Below are 22,352 nucleotides of genomic sequence, written 5' to 3' on the forward strand. Positions count from 1 at the left end.
ACATTTTTAAATGTTTTCTATCGATCAAAGGCTGAAATGTGTCATTGATTTAATTACTGGCAATGGCCTCGGAGGGATTAAAGCTGTTTCTTTAATGTGATTTTTATTGTCTCGAACGGCGATATAATCTTTCAAGAGCTACTATATTCACTGCAATTTCTTTTCATGGTATGTATTATGAATGAAGCACAGAAGGATGAAACTTACTTTGAAATTGTTGCTGTCTCTTTTGGTGAACTTGGTTCTTCATCTTTCTCAGAGTTTGGGCTGTCAAAGGTTTTAGACCTGCAATTATTTAAGACCACAAAACCGTAAGACATAGGTGCAGAAATTAGGCCATTCGGCCCATTGAGTCTGTTCTGCCATTTAGTCATGGCTGATAAGTTCCTCAACCCCATTCTCCTGCTTTCTCCCCATAGCCCTTGATCCCCTTGATAATCAGGCACCTATCTGTCTCAGTTTTAAATTTCCTGGCCTCCACAGCATTCTGTGGCAGTGAATTTCACAGATTTAAAACTCTCTGGCTGAAGAAGTTTCTGCAAATCTCCAATTTAAAAGGTCTTGTCTTCATTCTAAGGCTGTGCCCTCGGAGCCTCGTCTCTCCTACCAATGGAAGCATCTTCCCAACAACCATTCTGTCGAGGCCATTCAGTGTTCTGAAAGTTTCAATTAGATCACCCCTCATCCTTCTAAACTCCAAATGAGTATAGTCTCAGAGTCATCAACCGTTCCTCATATTTTAAGGTTTCCATTCCTTGGACCATTCTCGTGAACCTCCTCTGAACACGTTCCAGGGACAGTACATCCTTCCTGAGATATGGGCCCAAGTCTGCACGCAGTACTCCAAGTACGGCCAGACCAGAGCCTTATAAAGCCTCAGAGGTACAGCCCTGTTTTTAGATTCATATCTTTTCACAATAAATGCCAACATTACATTTGCCTTCCTGACTATATAAGGCAAAAACTAAAGACATTTTAAAAAAACACTTGCACCCAGAAGTGGCTTCATCACAAAAGGACCAATGAAATATTTAGTGTCAAATCCATAAGACCATAAGATATAGGGGCAGAATTAGCTCATTCGACCTCCTCAGTCTGCTTTGCCATTCAATTCTGGCTGTGATGTTTCTGAAGCCCAATCGCCAGCCTTCTTCTGAAAGCCTTGATCCCCTTATTAATCAAGAACCCATCTCTCTCTCTATCTTAAATAGTCCGAATGACGTCGGCTTCCTGCAATGTTTTCCTCAGATTAACCACTCCCTGTCTGAAGAAATTCTTTCTTACCTTAGTTCGAAAGGTTGGCCTCTTCACTCCGCGACTGTGCCCGCATGTCCTAATCTCTCCTCCTAGTGGAAACATCTTCTCTGTTCCATGTACAATCCTTCCAGGCCTCTCAGTATTCTGTAAGTGCCAATAAAATTCCCTCCCATCCTTCTAAACTCCATCCTAAACAGAACCAAAACCCTCAACCACTCTTCAGATGACAAGCCCTCTCAAGTTTTCAAGTCCTATTCAACTGGATTTGTTAAACAGGCAACATTTCTGATGTATGTAACTACAATAGATCGAGATTTGTTTTTCCCTTCCAAGCTCTAACAGGTGGTTTGCAAGTGACAGGAGTTGAGTCTGGAAGAGGAGCTGGGGGAGTTGCAAGGAAGAAGGGATTTCAACTTTCACACAAGTTCTCAAAGCACAATGGTCTGGATTTTTTTGGGCGATGCGGGGAGGTGGGACATGTAATAACACTGCAAACAGAGTTAGAGAGTCAAGTTTTTCAATATATTTACCGGCAGTGCACAGTCCAATGTTTGGAAAAGAAATATTCCATTAAAGACTGTGTGTTAATGCATGGCCAATCATTCGCTGACAATTAAATTGGAGGTGGGAGGATTAGGAAAATGGCAGGGAGGGAGTTTACCACCTACACATTGCAAAGCTATGTGACATGGGCCAGTTCTCTTTTTCACCTGGGCTCTCCCTGACATCTAAGGACTGCCTCCCTCACTTTCCGCCCACTTACACAACCTCAGTGACAATCAGCATTAACAGTAGGGCTGAGAAAGGTGCTGATCTGCCATCCCTTTCACTGGACTAGCAGCTGTCAAAACTGAGCCAAACCGTCAACTGGTGAGTAACCCGGCAATGATCTCTTTGTTGGTCACCGCTAGAATCGGCCAAGGCCTCCAGGTTGCAGTTCCAGCAGAAGGCCTGCAGCATGAACCACAATCTTCCATCTAAAATTTCTTTTTACAACACTAAGAACAGAGCAAATATTAGAACAACAGCCAACTGTTTCTTTAATGTAAAAGAACAAACTACAGAAGCCGACAAGCTGAAAGAAAAGCAGACATTGCTGGAGAAACTCAACAGGTTTTGCAGCATCTACAGACAGAAAACAGAGTTCAAGTTGAGCCAAGTGACACGTCTTCAGAGATGCGAAGTTCTGAACATGGGAACCTCAACTCAAAATGCCCACTTTGTTTTCTCACCACAGATGCTGCTAAGTTTCAGGAGAAAGTCTCTAAATAATGTTCCTGAAAATGGCGGCCTCCAGAGGTTGCCCTTCACATAGTTGTATTCTGATTAAAGCATCATTTCCTCATACATTGGATCAATACTTACTTTCTGATCTCAGCAACTGTCTCTAGAGGAATTGGATTTTCAAGCTCCTCACAGCTCGGAATGTTAGCATTGTTTCCGCTGCTGAAATTAGTTGTGAAGAATGTCATTTTAAACAAACACTTGTACCCAGTAATTCTTAGCTCATCGGTAGTTTCCTTTGTATTCCTTGTGCTCTGAATAAAGCAAACCTTAACCACATATTGTATTCAAATTTACTCTTTCATGACAGATTTTAGAGAGCATGGTTTCCCATCTACCTTGTAGTTTGCACCGTCAGGTGATCTGCAAATGGTCCTAAAAGTGTTATCAAGTAAATTTGAGGAAACATCCACATCCACAAGAAAATTATCTCCATACACCTGAAAGACATTGAGTCGGCATTTCGTGCCATTGAGAGCTAATTTTCTAACAACGGGTCAAGACGCAACTACAGAATATGGTGATTGGTCTCCCCAAAACCCTGAACGATAGTTTACAGGATAAGACCGTGAGACTGGAGTGTGGTTGTAAAGACAGAGAGAGGGACAGAAGGATGTAACAGATTCATATCTTCAACATTTTATATTTGTTGCAAAGTCTAAAAATATCTCAAACAAAGAGCTCCTGGCCCAAATATAGAAGGGCAACCAACTTTCCAATGAAGAACTTCAGATACTGTCTGTACATACAGGGCTGAATGTCCCAAGTCAACTGGCCTTGGCCTGAGACATGACATTCTTGGCAAAGTGGAGGGGAGTTCAGGAGGAAAGCTGAACTCTCTTCTGCACCATTGTACTGTATTGTCAGCGGTGGGCAAAGTAGCCGGCTTAACGACGCACTGGGCATGAATTAAGTCACCAGCTGAGAGCTGCACATGTCTGTCTCTCTGGCAAATATTGGAGCTCCTCAACTCCTACAGTGGACATTGGCCTGCAGATCTCTTTTGTATAAGCTCAGCAATACCAACCGTAATGACAGCAAAGAAAAGATTGCAGCTCTGCCTCTATTTCATTCTTGGTCAACTGTTTTTATAAAATAGATTACCCTCCAGATGTACTGTGAGTAGGTTTTTCTTCAAAACCTTCACAGGAGATTTGAAAGACACCACAGGCAGACTGAGGGGAGGGGAGAAGGTAGGAACCTCAATTCTTCGACATGCTGTATCCTTAATTCAGAGCTCAGCTATCTAAATGTTTGGCGACAAATGGAGATCTGAATAGTGAATGGATGAGCAATTTTTCACTGAACACTTTTGGATCTTTTCTGTTGATACAACTTTTCTTTTTAAACAAACAAAATCTGTGTAGATTTTTGATACAATCAAGCAACTTTGTTAATGTGACTGCTGCTGTCTCGTGTTTGCTGCATTGCTGTGGGAGGAAGGCCCTCCATAGATCTTACAGGAAGTGCCAGCAGGTTTTTTAACATTGTTGTATTTTGGATGAAACTTAATTATGTCACACATAAGATTAAATCTTACTTTGTGCTCACTGAATCGATTACTGGAATCTCTTCTGCCTCTGAGGTGTCAAAGCTTCCATATCTGCAATTGGTCAGACAGCACAAACTAAGTGATTTTAAACAAGCTTGAATCTACAATTTGCATTCAGCCACTGAAAAACATCTGAAGGTTCAGGATTTCGGCATTTGAAGCCTTGATTACCGAGTTTGTTCATACTTTGCATTGAAACTCCAATTTGGCATTTTACAGCATACCTGCCACTTCCCATACAAGGAGGGAAGAGTAAAGCATTCAATGTGGTTCTGTCTCATCTGATCGTAACTTCAAATCTACATTCCTGCCTCTCCTAATGACCTTTCACCTCCTCTCCCTCAACAAGTATCTGTTTATCTTTGCATTTACAATATTCCAGAGCTCTGCTCTGCATTTAATTGCTTTCCAAATTACTTAACATGTCTGTACACGATCATTTTGTGATTCATGCACGAGGATACCCAGATTCCACTGTATCTCAGAGCAATGCAATCTCCCTCAATAAAAACAAAACTGCTATTCTTTCTGCCAAAATGGACTTCAAATTTACCATATACAACTCTATTTGTCAGATCGTTGACGACTTGCTAAACCTATATTTCTCTGCAGTATTCCGAAGTCCTCTAAGGTTAATTTTTTAGCGCATCTTTGTCACGTCACCAAATCTGTCAGTCACAAATTCATTCCTTCAGAAGTCATGGACTGATCGTCAACACTTGGAAAACTTGGGCAGGAACAGATTTTTAAAATTATACTCATACTATACGATCCTAACCATTTTGAACTCAAGTTAATTCTCTGTCTCAAATAAAAACCTCAGTAAATGAAAACACTCAAGTAAAAAGAGATGAATTCCCTGGATCTAATTACAGAACACCAAAATAACTGTAGCATCTAGTCAGACTGTTTCTCCCTTTCACCACGGATAAAGGAAAATTTTGAAATGTAGGGTGCGTGTAAGGTGAACGGATGCTATAAACATCCGTTGAATTATGATGATCTTTTAGCCGAATTAAAATGGTTGACTCAAACACTAATCTTAAACACAAAATCTGTCCAATTGGTAAAATGGGTTTGAAATTTGAATGGCATGGAAGCCATTTTGTTGTTGACTTTTTAAAAACTCCAAGAATCTCCCTGCAGATGGAGACTTTCACCAAAAGACAATGGACAAGTTAGAGATCAAAGCAGCCAAAGTAATAAACAGCTACATTGTGAAAGGAGGAGACAGTAAATATAACAGATGATTGTCTTAACCGCAGCTACCTTAGAGTTTAATGAGAACCAAACTCCTCAAATTTCAACAAACCACAGTTTGCTGAGATTCCTTGGTTTTACGGAATTTTCGCTTTACCTTTAAAAGAATACCATCATCTAAGATGACCACCGGCCTAACACAAAAGCAAATAAGAAAGTAATAACCTGCGAAGAATCGTTGTCCACTATCTCACCTCTGAGAGATAACATGAGACACATGAGTGAGCTGTGATGTTTCAAATTCTACGGCAAGAATGGGTCACCTTTTTTTAAAAACTCAGAAGCTTATTGCTGGAATTATTCTGCTGGAACATTTATTTAGTTGGGCAAAGAAAGAGAATATTTTGGCAACAGGCAAAAAGAGAAACCCAAATTCACTTTTGAAAGGTCCAGCTGGATCGATTTCTGCAACCCATTGGGTTCATGAAAGCCAGCTCATTAGCTTACTGCTTTGAAGAAAAATCTAATCATCTCTGGTTATTTGCTGATTTTCTCAAATTTTATAACCATAGCACATTTGGGAAACTTTTCCTACCCAGGGATATCCCTCTAATGTCAGAGGTACATCAATTGAAGGTCAGCAGTGGTGAGAATCGCTTTGTACCCGAACTGAGCTTTGATAAGTTACCCCAAAACACCATTTGTGAAGTACATAAACTGTTCAATGCTCACCCAACGTGCAAAAAACTAATGTATAAAAACTGAGGTGACGAGAGAAACCATCACTGATGTCATTTGAAAAACATTTCACCCATTATTACAGAATTGCGGTATTCCTGCATATTTCAGTTGGAAGCAGACATTCATTTGACCAACATTTCAGTTTTGCAATGAAGGTTCCTCACCCTGAACTCAGCTTCCAAACTTTGATTGTTGTGCCCAACACAGACTTACAGACAATTGATCAGAGATAATGGGAACTGCAGATGCTGGAGAATCGAATTAACAAAGTGTGGAGCTGGATGAACACAGCAGGCCAAGCAGCATCTTTGGAGCACAAAAGCTGGCTCTACGCCTGACACGTCAGCGTGTGTGCTCCTAAGATGCTGCTTAGCCTGCTGTGTTCATCCAGCTCCACACTTTGTTATTACAGACAATTGATAGGCTTCTTTCAATTAAAATAACATTTTTCCATTCACTACATGCAGAAACTTAAACATTCCAAACATAGTTGTAGGAAGCCCCAAACTACATAAAAAGCATTGAAGGAAGTCAACGTCACTGTTTATCTTTAATACCAAGGTCTAGACATTGTCCTAATACATTCACCACACTTTTTAATCGTTGTATTGTACTGGTTCTCGATCGCTTCATTATTGCGAAAAAATAATCAAAAATACATTGGCACCTGTCTCAGCATTATGTTTTGTGAGTATGTTTTATTCACTTCTGTCCCAAATCACTAGCCGGGTGCTTAAACATGATTTGTGCCACCATTTGGGATCAGGGATATTGGAAAGCGATGGGGGCACAAAACAGGAGGGCTGAAGGACTGCTTTGCCTTGTTGTAAACAAACAAGCTCATCAGTCCCACTGCAGTCTCTCTTTATGAAGGACTTCAAGTCTAATTACTTTTAATCAAGTTATTCAAACTTATTATGACACATGACATAGGAGATAGAATTTGAATCTGGACCTTTTGGGCAGAAGGTGTAGGATAAAACCATCTGTGTGGAGGATAAAATCCTCCAGAATACTTTAAAAAATGTGGACTTTTCTGATGAAACTGGATGAAAGTTAAAGCCCAAATTTGCAGAGCTTAACGTCCGAGGGATTGGGGTGCAGGTAAGTTCATGTCTTCAATGAACAAAAAATCGTCTCCCTTACTGAGGGTTGGATGGAGATTCTCAGTTTACTGAGAGTTTGTTTCCATATGGCTAGTTTCAGCAATTCATTGCCAGAAGGATTAATAACAAAAATTACTCGACAGAACATACTTTTCTATCATTACCATTAAACAAAGGAGATGCTCATTAGATTTATGCTCACTTGTCCAGGAGGATGTACAACACACTTTCAGCAGTGGTATATGCTTTGTATGTCGAAAAGAATGTGCGGATGTAGAAACGCTCCTTGTTCATGAGAGCGATTACAAAATTTTCGACGAGTCTTTTTGAGGTCTCAGAGTTAAGAATTTGAACGTTGGAGGTATCGACAGTGAGATGTGATGGAAGCTCATCTCCTGATGCCTACAGAGAGTACGAATTTAAAAAGTAAATGTGATGCAGGAACAACGTTTATTTGTATAGATCTCTGACATGGTAGAAACATTTCAAAATGCTTCACATTTACATAATCATTTAAAAATCACTCCAAGATTCATGAAGCTAAAACTAGGACAGGCCACCAAAAGCTTGGTCAGAAAGATTGGTTTTGAGGACAAAGCGGAGATGTTTTGGAAGAGTGTCGCAGAACTGGGTAGCTGAACACACCAATGACAGAATAAAGAAGATCAAGCATGCAGGCAAGATCAAAGTGGCCGGAATTAGAAGTGCAAAGATATGAGCATTGAAGGGCTGGAGGGGAATACCATTGATGAGGAGATACAATATGTTCAATCCAATGATAAAGCAGCTGGTCACTTCATGTATTACTTGAACCATTCAAAGAAAATACAAAGTTAAAGTCAAAACATCACAGAAACATGGCCAGCTAGATTCATATAAAACAGAAATTTGAGCCTTGGAGTTATTTTGTATCGATCTCAAGAATATTAAACCATCATTTTAAGTAAATAAACATTTAATATTAAATCCCTTCAGCTGACCACCCACTATTTCTCAATTTCTACTTCAATCCAGTCATCAGATGGGCCAGAAAGTTTCCACAACAGAGTAAATGTGGAATTATGTACAGCAACTTCCGTCTACAGCTCGAGGCCACAGCAAGCTACCGGAAACAGGACAGTCTGGCTTCAATCCTGTTTGAATTCTCTGCTAACAATATCACTGACTTCACATTTCTGAACAATATTGTTTTTAGGAATCTAATTACTCTTGAAAGCAAGCTTACATAACTGGTCGGAAAACAGAGAGGTGTAAAATGTTTGCTGACTTGGCGGAAAATAGAAGGAGGGAGAAACTGAAGAAAAAGGAAACCTCTGTTGTTTTTTGTTCCACAGCTCGTGCTATGCAAGGTCTCTTCCAATGTGCTGCCTAAGGGTTATCATACTTGATACTGTGGAGTGTGCAAAAGAAACTAAGAACTCTCACAAAGAACTTCATAGTTCAAATCGCATCAAGCACCCCTATATCAAATTCAGTTTCCTTCATGTCAGCAGATGAATATACCTTTGGGATTGGGCAGGGGTCAGGGTGGAGCATGTCAGCAAAGGAGGGAATTGGAGCACTCTTTAAGGAGCCTGATTTGAAATTTGAAATCCAATGTGAACCTCTCAACTTTGCCAGAGTAGCTGGCCGGTTCAGTCAGAATGATGAATTGTCTGTAATCACAGGAAATGTATTTCCAAGACTTGTTCCAAGTAATAGAAAATTGTACAAAATGTGTTTCAATTAAATGAAGTTGTCGTTTTAAGAACTTTACCCCACACAAGTATAAAAAAGCATGACTGAAGAAAAGCATAACCTTCAAACAAAGATAACAAAGTGTGGATAATAAAATGTGAGGCTGGATGAACACAGCAGGCCAAGCAGCATCTTAGGAGCACAAGATGCTGCTTGGCCTGCTGTGTTCATCCAGCCTCACATTTTACTGTCTTGGAATTCTCCAGCATCTGCAGTTCCCATTATCTCTAACAAAGTGTGGAGCTGGGTGAACACAGGAGGCCATGCAGCATCTTAGGAGCACAAAAGCTGATGTTTCGGGCCTAGACCCTCCATCAGAAAAGGGGGAGGGGGAGAGGGTTCTGAAATAAATGGGGAGAGAGGGGGAGGCAGATCGAAGATGGATAGAGGAGAAGTTCGGTGGGGAGGAGACAGACAAGTTTCGAGGCAGGAATGGAGCCAGTAAAGGTGAGTGTAGGTGGGGAGGTGGGGGGGATAGGTCAGGCTGGGGAGGTCGGATAGGTCAAGGGGGCGGGATGAGGTTAGACAGAAGGAAATGGGTGTGTGGCTTGGGGTGGGAGGAGGGGATAGGTGAGAGGAAGAACAGATTAGGGAAGCGGGGACGAGTTGGGCTGGTATTGGGATGCGGTAGGGGAAGGGGAGATTTTGAAGCTCAAATTGTTTATGTGTCACCATATTTTGATCCAGTAAGACAAATAACATTAAAAATAAATTGATGTTTTATGACCATGCTGACAATCTCAGCAAGAGAAATTACGTAATGTCCATGTTTAAATATTACAAGAGCAAAACTATTGAATGGTTGCAATACGTTACTAAAATAAAGGCTACCAGCTGTCAATACATTGCTTTCACCATTTTTAATGGTGAAATCTCTGTTCCTTCCTCTCTCACCCTACTTCTCATTCCTTCCATCTGTTCTGCTGTTGTGGTACCAAGCTATCAGCTCCCCTACTCAAATTTACTTCATAATCATTCTTCCCGCTCCTTTCCTTCCCATTCATCGCACGGTGTAACAGAAGAAAGGGCAGGATATCTATGGAAGGATGTGCCCTTCAGTGTTCTAAGTTTTCACAATGCCAGCAAAAAGGAAAAAAAAATAATCGAGCACAGTAAATCACAGTCCCTTAACGCACAGTTTTTGCGGCGATAATTCAAAACTGGTGCATTTTCACAGCATATTGAACATATGCAATTAGTAAGCAATCAACAGGCATGGAGGAAATCTCTCAAGCAGATATTAACATGTCAATAAAAGCAGGATGGAAGAGTTGAAGTTAATTATGCAGTGGAGAAAATCAACTGAAGTGTGCACATTCAGGTTTCAAATATTAAGTAGAGTTCCACATGAACATTGTTTTATTTACCTCTCGTAGTCAAAATGCCACAACACACTAGCTTGCCTGACAGATGACATGTTCTCTTCTTGTTTCAAATTCAGGAACTGGTTTGCAAATCTGGTTCAAATTTGGACTTTGTTAACTGAAGGTTGCCAGGCACAGCATGTGGCAGAGCGGTGGAATGTGGCCAGTGATTGAAACACCATCTCATGTCCACACTTAACTCCTATTAACACACTCCAGTTTGTGGCTATAAGTTAGTTCTAGTCATGATGATTGTCAAAAATTTACGAAAAACATGACAGTTATGTTCACCACCCCCACTACACTACATCAAGGGACACAATTCCTCTTCATGATTATGTCGTTGTTCTATGTTCATCATGAATGTAAATTGGGTGACTATTCTATCTCAGTCTTAAATTGAAAAGAAGAATTTGCACGTCGCTTACTTAATTAATACCAATTAGAAAAGTTGAACAGATCTCTATCCTAGTACACAGCATACTTTTGTTACTCCATTTGTCTTACAGTTTGCTTGCTGAATATCTCAGAACTTAAACGATATTTTCTGAATTCATAGGAATAAGGTTTCTTGAGCTTGCTCTATTGTATCACATCATGATGTGTTTCTCTCTTAACTCCATTTATCCACCATTTATCCATTTACCGTGAATACACTGGCATAACATAAATGGCAGTCTTGAAGTTCTGAATGAACCCAACAGACTCCAACTTCAGAAGCTCCAACGGACAACATTTTTGGAAAAACGTCTGTCGCCAGATTTCACACCCAACGGACATAGCTTGGATTTGAAAAGTGCAGCAATAGATATTTCCTGACATAAACAGTCAGTGATTATCACAAGAAAAACCCGCTTGTCTGTTTCAAAGTGACCCACCTTTCGAAAAAAAAAGTCACCATTATCACACCACATCATAGGGCTGTGCTCACATGAGTGAGAGAGAGAGACAGCTGGTGGTTGTTTAACCAGCATGTCAGGCACGGGGAGAAGTTGAGAAGGACAATCCCTCATGGTCAACACAAATGTTGTTTACTCTTTCAATATCATCTTGCTCTTCCTTAGAACAATTGAAACTTTAAAAGGCCAAGTGAGCAGACGAGAGCATCAGCCTTCAAATATTTCAGCTCCCTCAGAATGAAATGGGACAAACCTGTGACCAAATATATAAAACATCTTGCACATCGTGGAAGAACGTGCGAGTGAGTGAGTGTTGGATGGTATATAGGAATATGAAGAATAAGTAATCAGGGGATTGGAATTTGTCATGTGTAAAAAACCAAGGATAGTACAAACCATTTTTATTCAGAGTAGTATGACGGAAATCTGACTGCTTCGGCAAGCTGACTGACCGGAAATAACAGTCAAATCTATAAGATAAATGAAACCATCATGACAGACAAAACAAAATTAAACATGTAAAGAGAAAGACTGCCATAAAAATTAAATACTGGACCAAAAAAGATAAAATGCTGACTTCAGTGTAGTTACATCTGTCCATGATCTGTTTGCTCTTCTGATATCACATTGCTCTTGCTTAGAAAACACAACTCTAAAATCCTAACTAAGCCAACACGGACGTCAGGTTTCAGACTTTTAGGCCACTCAAAATAAAAATCAACAAAGCTTTCACATCAATATATAAGTAAAAATCACTCTACACACCCTGGAAGCACTGTCTCAGAATCTAAAGGGAGTAACCCACAGTCGAGGCAAGGTAGGCTGCCTTCATGCAGGATAGGTTCACCAAGAGCAGTCTCTGGCATTAATACAGGGTAATGGGCACTGCCAGATGGACACCCGAGGCAGTCAGCTTCTCAGAGTCCACACCTCTGCAGTCCAGTGAGTGGGACTCAGTCAGCCCAGTGGGAGACTGAACCCAGTGTGGGGAGTGGGGAGAAAACAGCTGGGAAACTGTAGAGACATCAGTTAGATGTCGGGTCACCTATTGCTCAGTCTGTCAAGGTCGCTCAAGGGGGCTGCCACATCAGTCCTCATTGTGCTCAGTGATATTACACTGAGAAATGTCTGACTCCAGGGTCAGGCTGCTGTCATTGATGCAAGGCTGACAACTATTACTTTTCAGAGGTGTCAATGGACCGCTGCTGTTTTAATCTCGTCGGATATGGGAGGCACGGTGGCTCAGTGATTAGCACTGCAGCTTCACAGTGCCAGGAACCCGGGCTCGATTCCAGGCTCAGGCTGACTGTGTGGAGTTTGCATATTCTCCCCGTGTCTGCATGGGTTTCCCCTGGGTGCTCCCACAGTCCAAAGATGTGTAGGCTAGGTGGATCGGCCATGCTAATTTGCCCGTAGTGTTGAAGGGTGTGTGGGTGAAAGGAAGATGGGTCTGGGTGGGATGCTTCAAGGGGCGGTTTGGACTTATTGGGCTGAAGGGCCTGTTTCCACACCGTAGGGAATCTAATCTAATTTAATATGTCAGAGATGAGTATGAGCAAATGGAACAAAGGAGCAGGAATATTTCCAAGATAACAAAGTGTGGGGCTGGATGAACACAGCAGGCCAAGCTGCTGCAGTTCCCTGCTGTGTTCATCCAGCTCCATACTTTGTTATCTTGGATTCTCCAGCATCTGCAGTCCCCATTGACTCGAAAGGCAAATTTCCATGTGAAGTCTGGAATAAGTGAGTCAATGCCTGACTGAACACAGGGAGACAAGGAACTGGATTGAAGCTTGTGCTTTGTGAAAAATTAATGATAACTCATACCTTTCAGAATCAAAGTGGGTTGGAGTCTGAGGAATGAGAAAGGTGAAGTATCGTCAAACCTAAAAGACAAATGAAAACACCATAAAAGTAAAAGCCAAATTCAACATGAAAAGAGAAAGAGTACGATCACACTTAAATACTAGACCAAAAAATATCAACTGCTGACTTCAGCCTCATTATATATGTCAAATATTCATTTGCCTCTTCACTGTCTACTTGGTCTTCCTTCAACAATTTAACATTTTAACTTGTCAACTGAGCAGCCAGGACATCACCCTTCAGATACTTCAGTTCAAAATGAAACTCAACGAAGCTGTGCTCTAATTCAACTCCTTGAACATTTGGAATGATTTCCCAAAGGGCCTTTTTCATCCAAATACTATTTTTTGGCTGCTGTAATGTAGGAAAGGCACTGGTTAATGTGCAGAAAGCACGTTTTCATGAATAACAATTGGTAATGACTAGTTTCTCCATTGAAACAACATTCACTGAGGGATAAATAGTAGATGATTTATACGGGAGAATTCCATTCTTGTTTTTTTTGCGAATTGTTGTGATAATGGGATCTTGTGGTCATCCGAGATGAACATTTTCCCTGCTAATATCACCTTCAGCAAAGACCAGAAGAAACATTTTGCTCCATCAAAGAGTGGACACAAAAATGTGGCCAATATAATTTTGGTTTTGGCAAGTACTGGAACCATTGTGACCCACAACATACACGCATCAATTCAATCGGGTTACCCCACATTCACATCATTTTTCCAGTTTTCCCGTCTTTGAAATTCGTACTAAAATCCAATTTCTTTACAAATAGTGTCCAGTATATATTGAATTCAAATTACCTCAAAACTCTTCTCACAACCAAGAGTGATACCACGAATGTATTGCTCCTTTCCCTCCGCTTCAATTAGTGTTAGTTCTAATTACACTGACGAGGGAGAGAAAAGAAATAAGCGATGCGCACTTGAAACTGCAGAGCTACAAGTCTGCAATGTTCACCTCACGTTGTCTCAACATGAAGTGAAGACACACAGCAGTTATTGTTTATTCTTGTTTGTGTTTATGACATCACAGGCAAACCATTGTGACGTCAATGGGCTTATTCTTTTTTAAAAGAAAACCTTCCTGAGAAAGAACACAAAACCTGTTCGAGCAGTTACCTGCTGTTTTCCACTTCATCTCCATGTACGCGGTTGTCATGTGGGGAGGGCTTGTTTGTAAACGTGGGCATCATAACATGGATGCAGTTTCCCATCTTCACCATCTTCCCATAACAGCCTTCCTGGTATATTGCCCATGGGGGTGAAGGCACCAGGAGGCCTGCCCACGTGACCAATCCGTCTATTAATTTATTTGGTGGCCAGACTGGCTGGTCAGCTGTCAAGAGGATGGATGGTCTCATCTGTCCTGAAAGTCCCTTAAAAACATCCCTGAAGTTAATTTAACCTTTATATTCACCTTCGAATCCTTTGCACTCCTCTCATCACAGTCACAACAACACTTAGTGTTATGTCCTGCATGTTCACCAACTCTCTATTCATGCTCATACATTACCTTCAGTTCCAGAGCCCTTATCTTATCTATTAGCCACCAGTGTGACACCCTACAAAGTGCCTCTTGGGAATCCAAGTGCTATGCAGCTGTTGGTTTCCTCTTTGCGACCTCACTTGTTTGACTCTGAAAAAGGAATGAAATTGTCAAACATGCCTGGCCCCAGGGTGACCTTGAACTTACCTGCAACTGCCCTGTCTCCATCATGGAATGTCTTCTTCTGGATTGACCACGTTGATTTAATCAGATGATACGATTTTTGTTTTAAAAGCATTGCTGAAACATACTTAATGAAGAGACATTATTAAGCACTTTCCCAACTGATTGAAATCATGTTAACTGGCTTTATCCCTTATTTTTGCTCCTCTTTCTTTCTTACATAGCAGTGTTACAACTGCTAATTTCTACTGAACTCAGACTTTTCCAGACTCCAGGATATTTTGGTAAATCAGAAACCAAAATATCTACGATGTCTGAAGCTGGGCTCCAGGGGTATTCAGTTTCTTGGAAGGACTGACAAGAAGGAGGAGGTAGGTTAGCATTACTGGTTACGGAATAAAATTAATATGGTAATGACAATGGATATTAGTTCTGGTGAAATGGAGTCTGGGTACAGTTTAGAAACATCAAGGGACAGAAATTGACAGTGGTCGATGTATATCCACCCCAGTCAACTCAAGTGGTAATTTTAGCAGAAGGCACTAAACAGGAAATTGAAGACACCAGCAGAAAGGGAGAGCTCTAACTATGATGAAAGGTCACTGACTTCAAGAGTCAGGTGACTTCAGTCTGCATAAAGATTGGGCAAAGCAAATCAGTTATCATTGCATACAGGAGGAATTCCTGACATACTTGTTAAATTCATTCACGGGATGAGGGCATCACTGGCTAGGGTAACATTTATTACCAATTCCTAAATGTCCAGAGAGCAGTTAAGAGTCAACCACATTGCTGTGGGTCAGGAGTTACATGTAAGCGAGGCTGGCAGTTTACTTCCCTTAAAGGACAACAGATTCATGCTCATCATTAGACGCTTAATTCCAGGTTTGTATTGAATTCAAATTCCGCCGTCTGCTGCAACTGGATTCAAACACAAGTCCCCAAAGTACTATCTGGGTCTCTGGATTAAGTGTCCAGTGATAACAATCTCAGGCCACTGTCTCCCCAATGAAGTGTGTGCAGTGCGGGTTTCTGTGTCAACACTTTGAGGAACCAACAAGCAAAACTGAAGTTTGAGGTGGGAAGACTGTGTCCATGCCCCCTCGGGGAAGTGACCCTCATTTTCACCCACAGAAGGAAACTAACAAGGACACCTTCCACCGAGAGTGCCAGAGGCTTTCGGAGAGAGCAACCCCCAGAAAGCAGAACTTCACTCACTTGGCTCTATTGTCCCATTCCAGACTCCAAAACTAGAACCTGTTTACAGCAACAAATGGAAGTATTTGATGGATGCCCTGGGTTTGTGCTCCTCCCCCATTGCTCACCTACAGTTTTCCTGCTTCACCTTGTACTTCCAGCCAAACATCACTGATGTCAGCTGCTTCCTGCCATTCCAAATGCTCCTCCTCAAGTGGAAGGACAAACAGCAATGTGGAAATTCACACATATTTCCGGCCTGTGGAGGAAATGATACTGTTATAATTTCAGATAATTTTTAAAGGGCTCTTTTTGACCTTTGAAGCAGGGGGTGTACAAACACTATCACAGGCTCGAACTCACAACCACTAGTTTCTGAGACCAGTGCTCTGACCACTGAGCTGTGGGGCCAGGCACAAGACATGGAAAGAGGGTCTCATGTATTGGAAATGACAAAAGAATAGATAACTGGAGACTATTATATATCAAGACGTAACAAAACCGAAACAGAGCAGAGGGGCATCATGTGCAGAAGGTTGGGAGAATGCAAGGCCGAATCAGACAGTGTCCTGAGTGCCATAAACTGATCTTTCCTGCTGGTCCAGAGATTACGATTCAGTGCCTTCACTGTTGTAGCCTGTTCATGGTTATCATTTAAAGTAATAAATCTGAAATATTGACTGATCTTGAGAAGCAGAATTATGTCATTGATCAGTCAAAATCAATTCACTCCATGTTACAGTTCCACAGCAGCAATGCCAGCTGAAACTGCCTGGCGTGCAATCAGTTTAAAACAAGAATAGAGGGGAGGCCAGGAAAAGTGAAGGGCCATGGTAGTTTGTGAGAGGTGACTGGAGGCCAAGTGGAGCCAGGTTCAATGTGGGTGTTGAAGACCAGTCTTCACTGTTACCCTGGCATACAGATCACATTGGATCAATCACACAAGGATCCTCCTTTGTGTGTTGTCCTTTGCACAAAACAACTCGGGTCAGTGCCTTGAGGGGCTCGGATATTTTTAATTTGGCAACTAACTCAGGTCAGTGGTGCACAAACTAAGCTGTGTCGGGACACTATTTAAATGGGTCACCACTCATTGCAATGACCCAGAACTATGCAGAAAGAGGAAGAACACCAATACAAAATCTTCGCTTTGAATGGCTATCCCTGCAATTTCATCCACAGGTACTGACTAAACAGCAACACGAAGAGGACACATTATGCCCTAACACACTGGACACACTGCCACACATCAAGAACATATCAGAACTGACAACTCCTATGACCACTAGGAATTACGGTAGCACACAAGCCCAAAGCCATGCTACGACAAACATTCTCAAGGATTAAAGACACCATACCCACGACATGCAGAACTGACAGTGTTTACAAAATACTGTGCAACGATTGCCACAAACATTATATCAGACAGACAGGAAGGAAACTAGCCGTCAGTGTACATGAACATCAGCCGGCAGCAAAATGACATGACAAACTTTCCCTAATATCAGTACACCCGGATAATGAAGGCCATCAGTTTAACTGGGACAACATAACCGTAGTAGTGCAATCCAAACATAGCCACACATGGGAATTCCTAGAGGCATGGTTCTCAATCCATGATGCAGTCGGCAAACATATAGAATTGGACCCCATATGCAACCCATACAGAACAGAATGCGAAATGACAGAAGTTGCTGGAACAGACCGGGCAGTATAAATTTCAAGTGGAGGAGAACAACATCGCTTCTTCGGAAGTCTCACTCATGACGTTACCTTGCGTGGTGACGAAAAGTCTGAACGAAAACAAGCCAGCTGGGTGAGCAAGTTTACAACTTTATTTGTTATCTTTACCGTTTAATGTGTGGCTCAGTGTCAGTCTTATACACACAGTGTTCTACCCGCTTCTCCTGCTGTACACAAGGTTTCCCAGCAAAAGGCAGCTTTGTGTGGAACACATGCAGTTTCTCCTGACAATGGGTACTGTTGCCATGAGCTGGGATATGAAATATACAATGAGATGAAGTAGCCCCACACTCAAGTTACTCATTTACCTTTTAATTTCAATTTTCAATTTCCAAAACCCAGCAATCCATTCACTTAAGCTGCTGGGAACCTGACAAAAACAGCGTTGGCCAGACATTCCTCTTCGGGAGTGTCTGTCAATTTGCAAGGGTAGAAAAGCTGTCAACTTCACTCGAGTGAGAGAGGATACAATATTCCAAACTTCCAATTCAAAATCAGATGCCGTATCAATTACACCACTGGCTCCACACGTCTTGCTGCAGCTTTCATCCTGTCGATTGCGATGTAATCAGGGATACTGGCGGAAAACCCATTTGCAAGGTGAATATCCTGCAAAATAATCACCGTCGCTGCTGCACTTCAACATTCTCCACTTTGTGAAGCGGTGAATGTCACTGGCAAACGAAACACATTAGCCCTCACATGCCTGGTTCACTGTCACCTGTTTCTTTGCCACCCGTTTCTCTGCTGGAACTTGCCATTGCTTTGTTCACAGTCACTGCAAAGTTCTGCCTTGCATATTTTTTTTATTAAATTATCTCCTCCCAACTTAAAGACATTCCCTAGTCTTGAAATCTCCCATCCTTGGGAAATGACGACCACAATTCATACTATCTACATGTCTCATTATTTTATGAACTTCTAACAGGCCGCCTCTCAACCTCCTAAGCACCAGCAAGAAAAGTCAAAGTCTATCCAACCTTTCTTTATAAATCAAAGCTTCCATACCAGGCAACATCCTGGTAAACCTCTTCTTAACGCTCACCAGCTTCATGATATGCCTCCTGTAATTGTGTGACAGAAACCGCACATTGTATTCCAGAAGAGGTCTCATCAACATCCTGTGCAACCTCAATATGACTTCCCAACTCCTAAACTGAAACAATTGAGCAATGAAGGCTGCCGTGCCAAAAGACTGTTTAACCACTGTCTAAATGGGATGTAAACTTCAAATAATCATGTACCTGGATCCCCTAAGTCCATGAGTAGGCACCTTAACAGTGAGAGAAAGTCTGTGGGAGGATGAGGAATAGTTTTGAATTTCTTTGACCTCACATCTGAAGAAATTTATTGGACACATGCAGCTGAATAAGTTCAACAATTCATACTCCGTGAAGAACTATAAATGAACCTGAAGATTTTTCAATTAAAAAGTAAAGTTAGACCCTCTCGAGTCAGAAGGAAGCCATCGCTGTTCTGTTTCTGAACTTCTCCTACCCAACAGGTTCTGCAACATGTCCATATGAAGATGGATAAGGGAGAACCAGTGGATGTAGTGTACCTGGACTTTCAGAAAGCCTTTGATAAAGTCCCACATAGGAGATTGGTGAATAAAATTAGGGCACATGGTACTGGGGGCAAAATACTGAGTTGGATTGAAAATTGGCTGGCTGACAGGAAGCAAAATGTAGTGATAAACGGGTCCCTTTCAGAATGGCAGGCAGTGGCCAGTGGGGTACCACAAGGTTCAGTGCTGGGACCGCAGCTGTTTACGATATATATTAATGATATAGACGAAGGCATTAGAAGTAATATTAGCAAATTTGCTGATGACACAAAATTGGGTGGCAGTGTGAAATGTGAGGAGGATGTTATGAGAATACAGGGTGAGTTGGACAAGCTAGGTGAGTGGACGGATACGTGGCAGATGCAGTTTAATGTGGATAAATGTGTGGTTATACACTTTGGTGGCAAGAACAGGAAGGCAGATTACTATCTCAATGCAGTCAAGTTCGGTAAAAGGGAAGTACAACGAGATCTAGGTGTTCTTGTACATCAGTCAATGAAAGCAAGCATGCATGTACAGCAAGCAGTGAAGAAAGCTAATAGCATGCTGGCCTCATAACAAGAGGAATTGAGTACAGGAGCAAAGAGGACCTTCTGCAGCTGTACAGGGCCCTGGTGAGACCGCACCTGGAGTATTGTGTGCTGCTTTGGTCTCCAAATTTGAGGAAGGACATTCTGGCTATTCAGGGAGTGCAGCGTAGGTTCACGAGCTCAATTCCTGGAATGGCGTCCGGGACTATCATATGTTGAAAGATTGGAGCGACTGGGCTTGTATACACTTGAGTTTACAAGGATGAGAGGGGATCTGATTGAGGCGTATAAGATTATTAAGGGATTGGACACTCTGGAGGCAGGAAGCATGTTTCCGCTGATGGGTGAGTCCAGAACAGAAGACACAGTTTAAAAATAAGGGGTAGGCCATTTAGAGCAGAGTTGAGGAAAAACTTCTTCACCCAGAGAGCGATGGATATATGGAATGCACTGCCCCAGAAGGCAGTGGAGGCCAACTCTCTGGATACTTTCAAGAAAGAGATAGATAGAGCACTTAAAGATAGTGGAATCAAGGGTTATGAGGATAAGGCAGGAACAGGATACTGATTGTGGATGATCAGCCATGATCGTAATGAATGGTGGTGCTGGCTCGAAGGGTCGAACGGCCTACTCCAGCACCTATTGTCTATTCATTCACCATATCCAGATACATGAACGTTGGATCACTCTCCAAAGGTATCAGTAACTATTGCCAATCCTCAGTTACATCTGGAGAACTTGATGTCTGACCTTTCTGAACCAGTGCAGGTCATGTGGTGAAGTCGCACTTGCAATGATATTAGGTAACGAGTTCCCAAATGATCGTGAAGGATTAGTGATGTTTTCCAAAAGAACAATTTAAATGTTTTCACATTTTTGATTCAATCCAATGATCTGACATATTACACAAGGTTGTCACAAAACAATATTTGATACCAGGTACTTATTAGGACAAGTGACCCAAAACTGGCCAAAGAAGTAGGTTTCAAGGAATATCCTGAACAAACAAGGGGACTTTGAAAACCACGGATGTTTAGGGAGTAAATTCAAGAGCTTATGGCCTTAGGAACTGAAAACATGAAAAAGGTGGGAGTTAAAACCAGAAATCCACAGGAGGTTGGAAGTCAGGGAGAACAAATGTCTTGAAGGAAAAAGCAAAAGGACAGTAGATGCTTGAAAGTTGTAACACAAGCAGAAATTGATGTAAAACTCAGCTTATCTGGCAGTGCTTGTGGAGAGAGAGAGCAGCATTACTGTTTTGTGTCCAGTGACCCTTCTTCAGATATATCTCAGAGGGGTTTGCAGCTGGAGGGACTATCAAACGAAAGTGGTGTGATGCCAAAATTTCAAAATAAGGATATGAATTTCAAAACCTTGGTGCTTTGCCACTGAGAAAATGTTTATGTCAGTGAGCACAGAATGGCAAAACTTGAAGATGTTAAAATCGGTGAGAATAAACACATGGGCAGCAGATTTTTGGATCAGTTCAAGATTTCAGGGAAGTAGTATTAAGAAGCCGGCCAGGAGTGTGTTTGGGGAGTTAAGTCGAGAGGTAGCAAAGGAATGGATGAGAGTTTCAGCAGCAGATGACCTGAGATGCTGTTGAGGTTGAAATTGTATGTGGTCTTTGTGATAATGAGTGTGGGGGTGAGTAATGTGGTTAGAAGCTCATCTTGGGGTCAAATATTGCACCCTGACTGTGACCAGTGTGTTACCTGCCAGTTACCCGGGGCAGGGATGGAGTCAGTGGCGAGGGAGTAGAATTTTGCTCCCAGCCTGGATTGACATTTTTCATTGTCTATTTAAATGTGATCTATACCCCTTTTCAAACAAGAACGGACTTGGCAGCAGAACTAATTGGTGAACCAACTGTCAGCTTTATTGAGACAAAGTGTGGAGTTTATCTGTTATGAAGTAAACTACAGTGACAAACTCAGACAGCTACTTACAGTTGAATGTGGATTATACTGCTTAAGTCAATAACTAGGCAGTAGAGCAGTGAAACAACTTATTGGAGTTTCTGCAGCCGCGGTCTTCAAACTTTTTCTTGTGTTGGGCTTTTATCTTCTGATTCTCGTTGCTTTCCATTGCACAGACCTTTCTTGAGAATCTCTTTTCTGCTTGTTCTTTTTTGATTAACCTCCCTCTCTGTCCAATCACAGTTCATATGAACAACACTCACCTCACTTCACCACGTGATGTTCTTCATATTCATAATTATTCCCTTTACATCTTACCTGAGGACTGCTAGACCTGTATTTATTACCCTTATTTCATCGCTATTTCTCTATTGGCTGACAGAGCGGTATCAAGAGTACCTTTAGCTTTGAGCTGCCGGAAGCCTTTTCAATCGCGACTTATTAAAAAATAACAAAAGAACTGGGATGTTGTCAATCAGGAACAAAAACAAAGTTGCTGGAAAAGCTCAGCAGGTCTGGCAGCATCTGTGAAGGTAAAAAGACAGATCCAGTTTTCAGTCTCATTCGTCTCAAAATGAAACATTGCGACGACGTTCATTTGCTTCCAACAATAACACAAAGCACTGCGCATGCTCCAGCTCACAGTGAAGTCTGGCTGATTGATGTCAGTGCGCGACCAATAGGAGCACAGGTGTGCCGTGCATGAACGGACGGAT

At 41.7% G+C, this 22,352-nt stretch overlaps 1 protein-coding gene and 1 long non-coding RNA gene across 2 annotated transcripts in view; both read right to left on the minus strand.

Moving 5' to 3' along the window:
- Positions 1-2,367, minus strand: part of LOC132208659 (ral guanine nucleotide dissociation stimulator-like 1) — a 41,561-nt gene extending 39,194 nt beyond the window's left edge. The window contains exon 1 of the mRNA XM_059644093.1: positions 208-2,367. Coding sequence (XP_059500076.1) covers positions 208-398 — 191 coding nt within the window. The 5' untranslated portion in view covers positions 399-2,367. The remainder of the gene's footprint in view (positions 1-207) is intronic.
- A 4,981-nt stretch (positions 2,368-7,348) lies between these two features.
- LOC132208661 (uncharacterized) lies at positions 7,349-13,157 on the minus strand. The gene is made up of 3 exons (XR_009444784.1): positions 12,968-13,157; positions 11,537-11,610; positions 7,349-7,542 (listed from the first exon to the last, which is right to left on the minus strand). It is a non-coding gene; the product is annotated as an uncharacterized LOC132208661 (long non-coding RNA).
- Positions 13,158-22,352: the final 9,195 nt, after the last annotated feature.

The sequence above is a fragment of the Stegostoma tigrinum genome, unplaced genomic scaffold, assembly GCF_030684315.1.
Source record: "Stegostoma tigrinum isolate sSteTig4 unplaced genomic scaffold, sSteTig4.hap1 scaffold_50, whole genome shotgun sequence".
In the NCBI taxonomy this organism is placed as follows: Eukaryota; Metazoa; Chordata; class Chondrichthyes; order Orectolobiformes; family Stegostomatidae; genus Stegostoma; species Stegostoma tigrinum.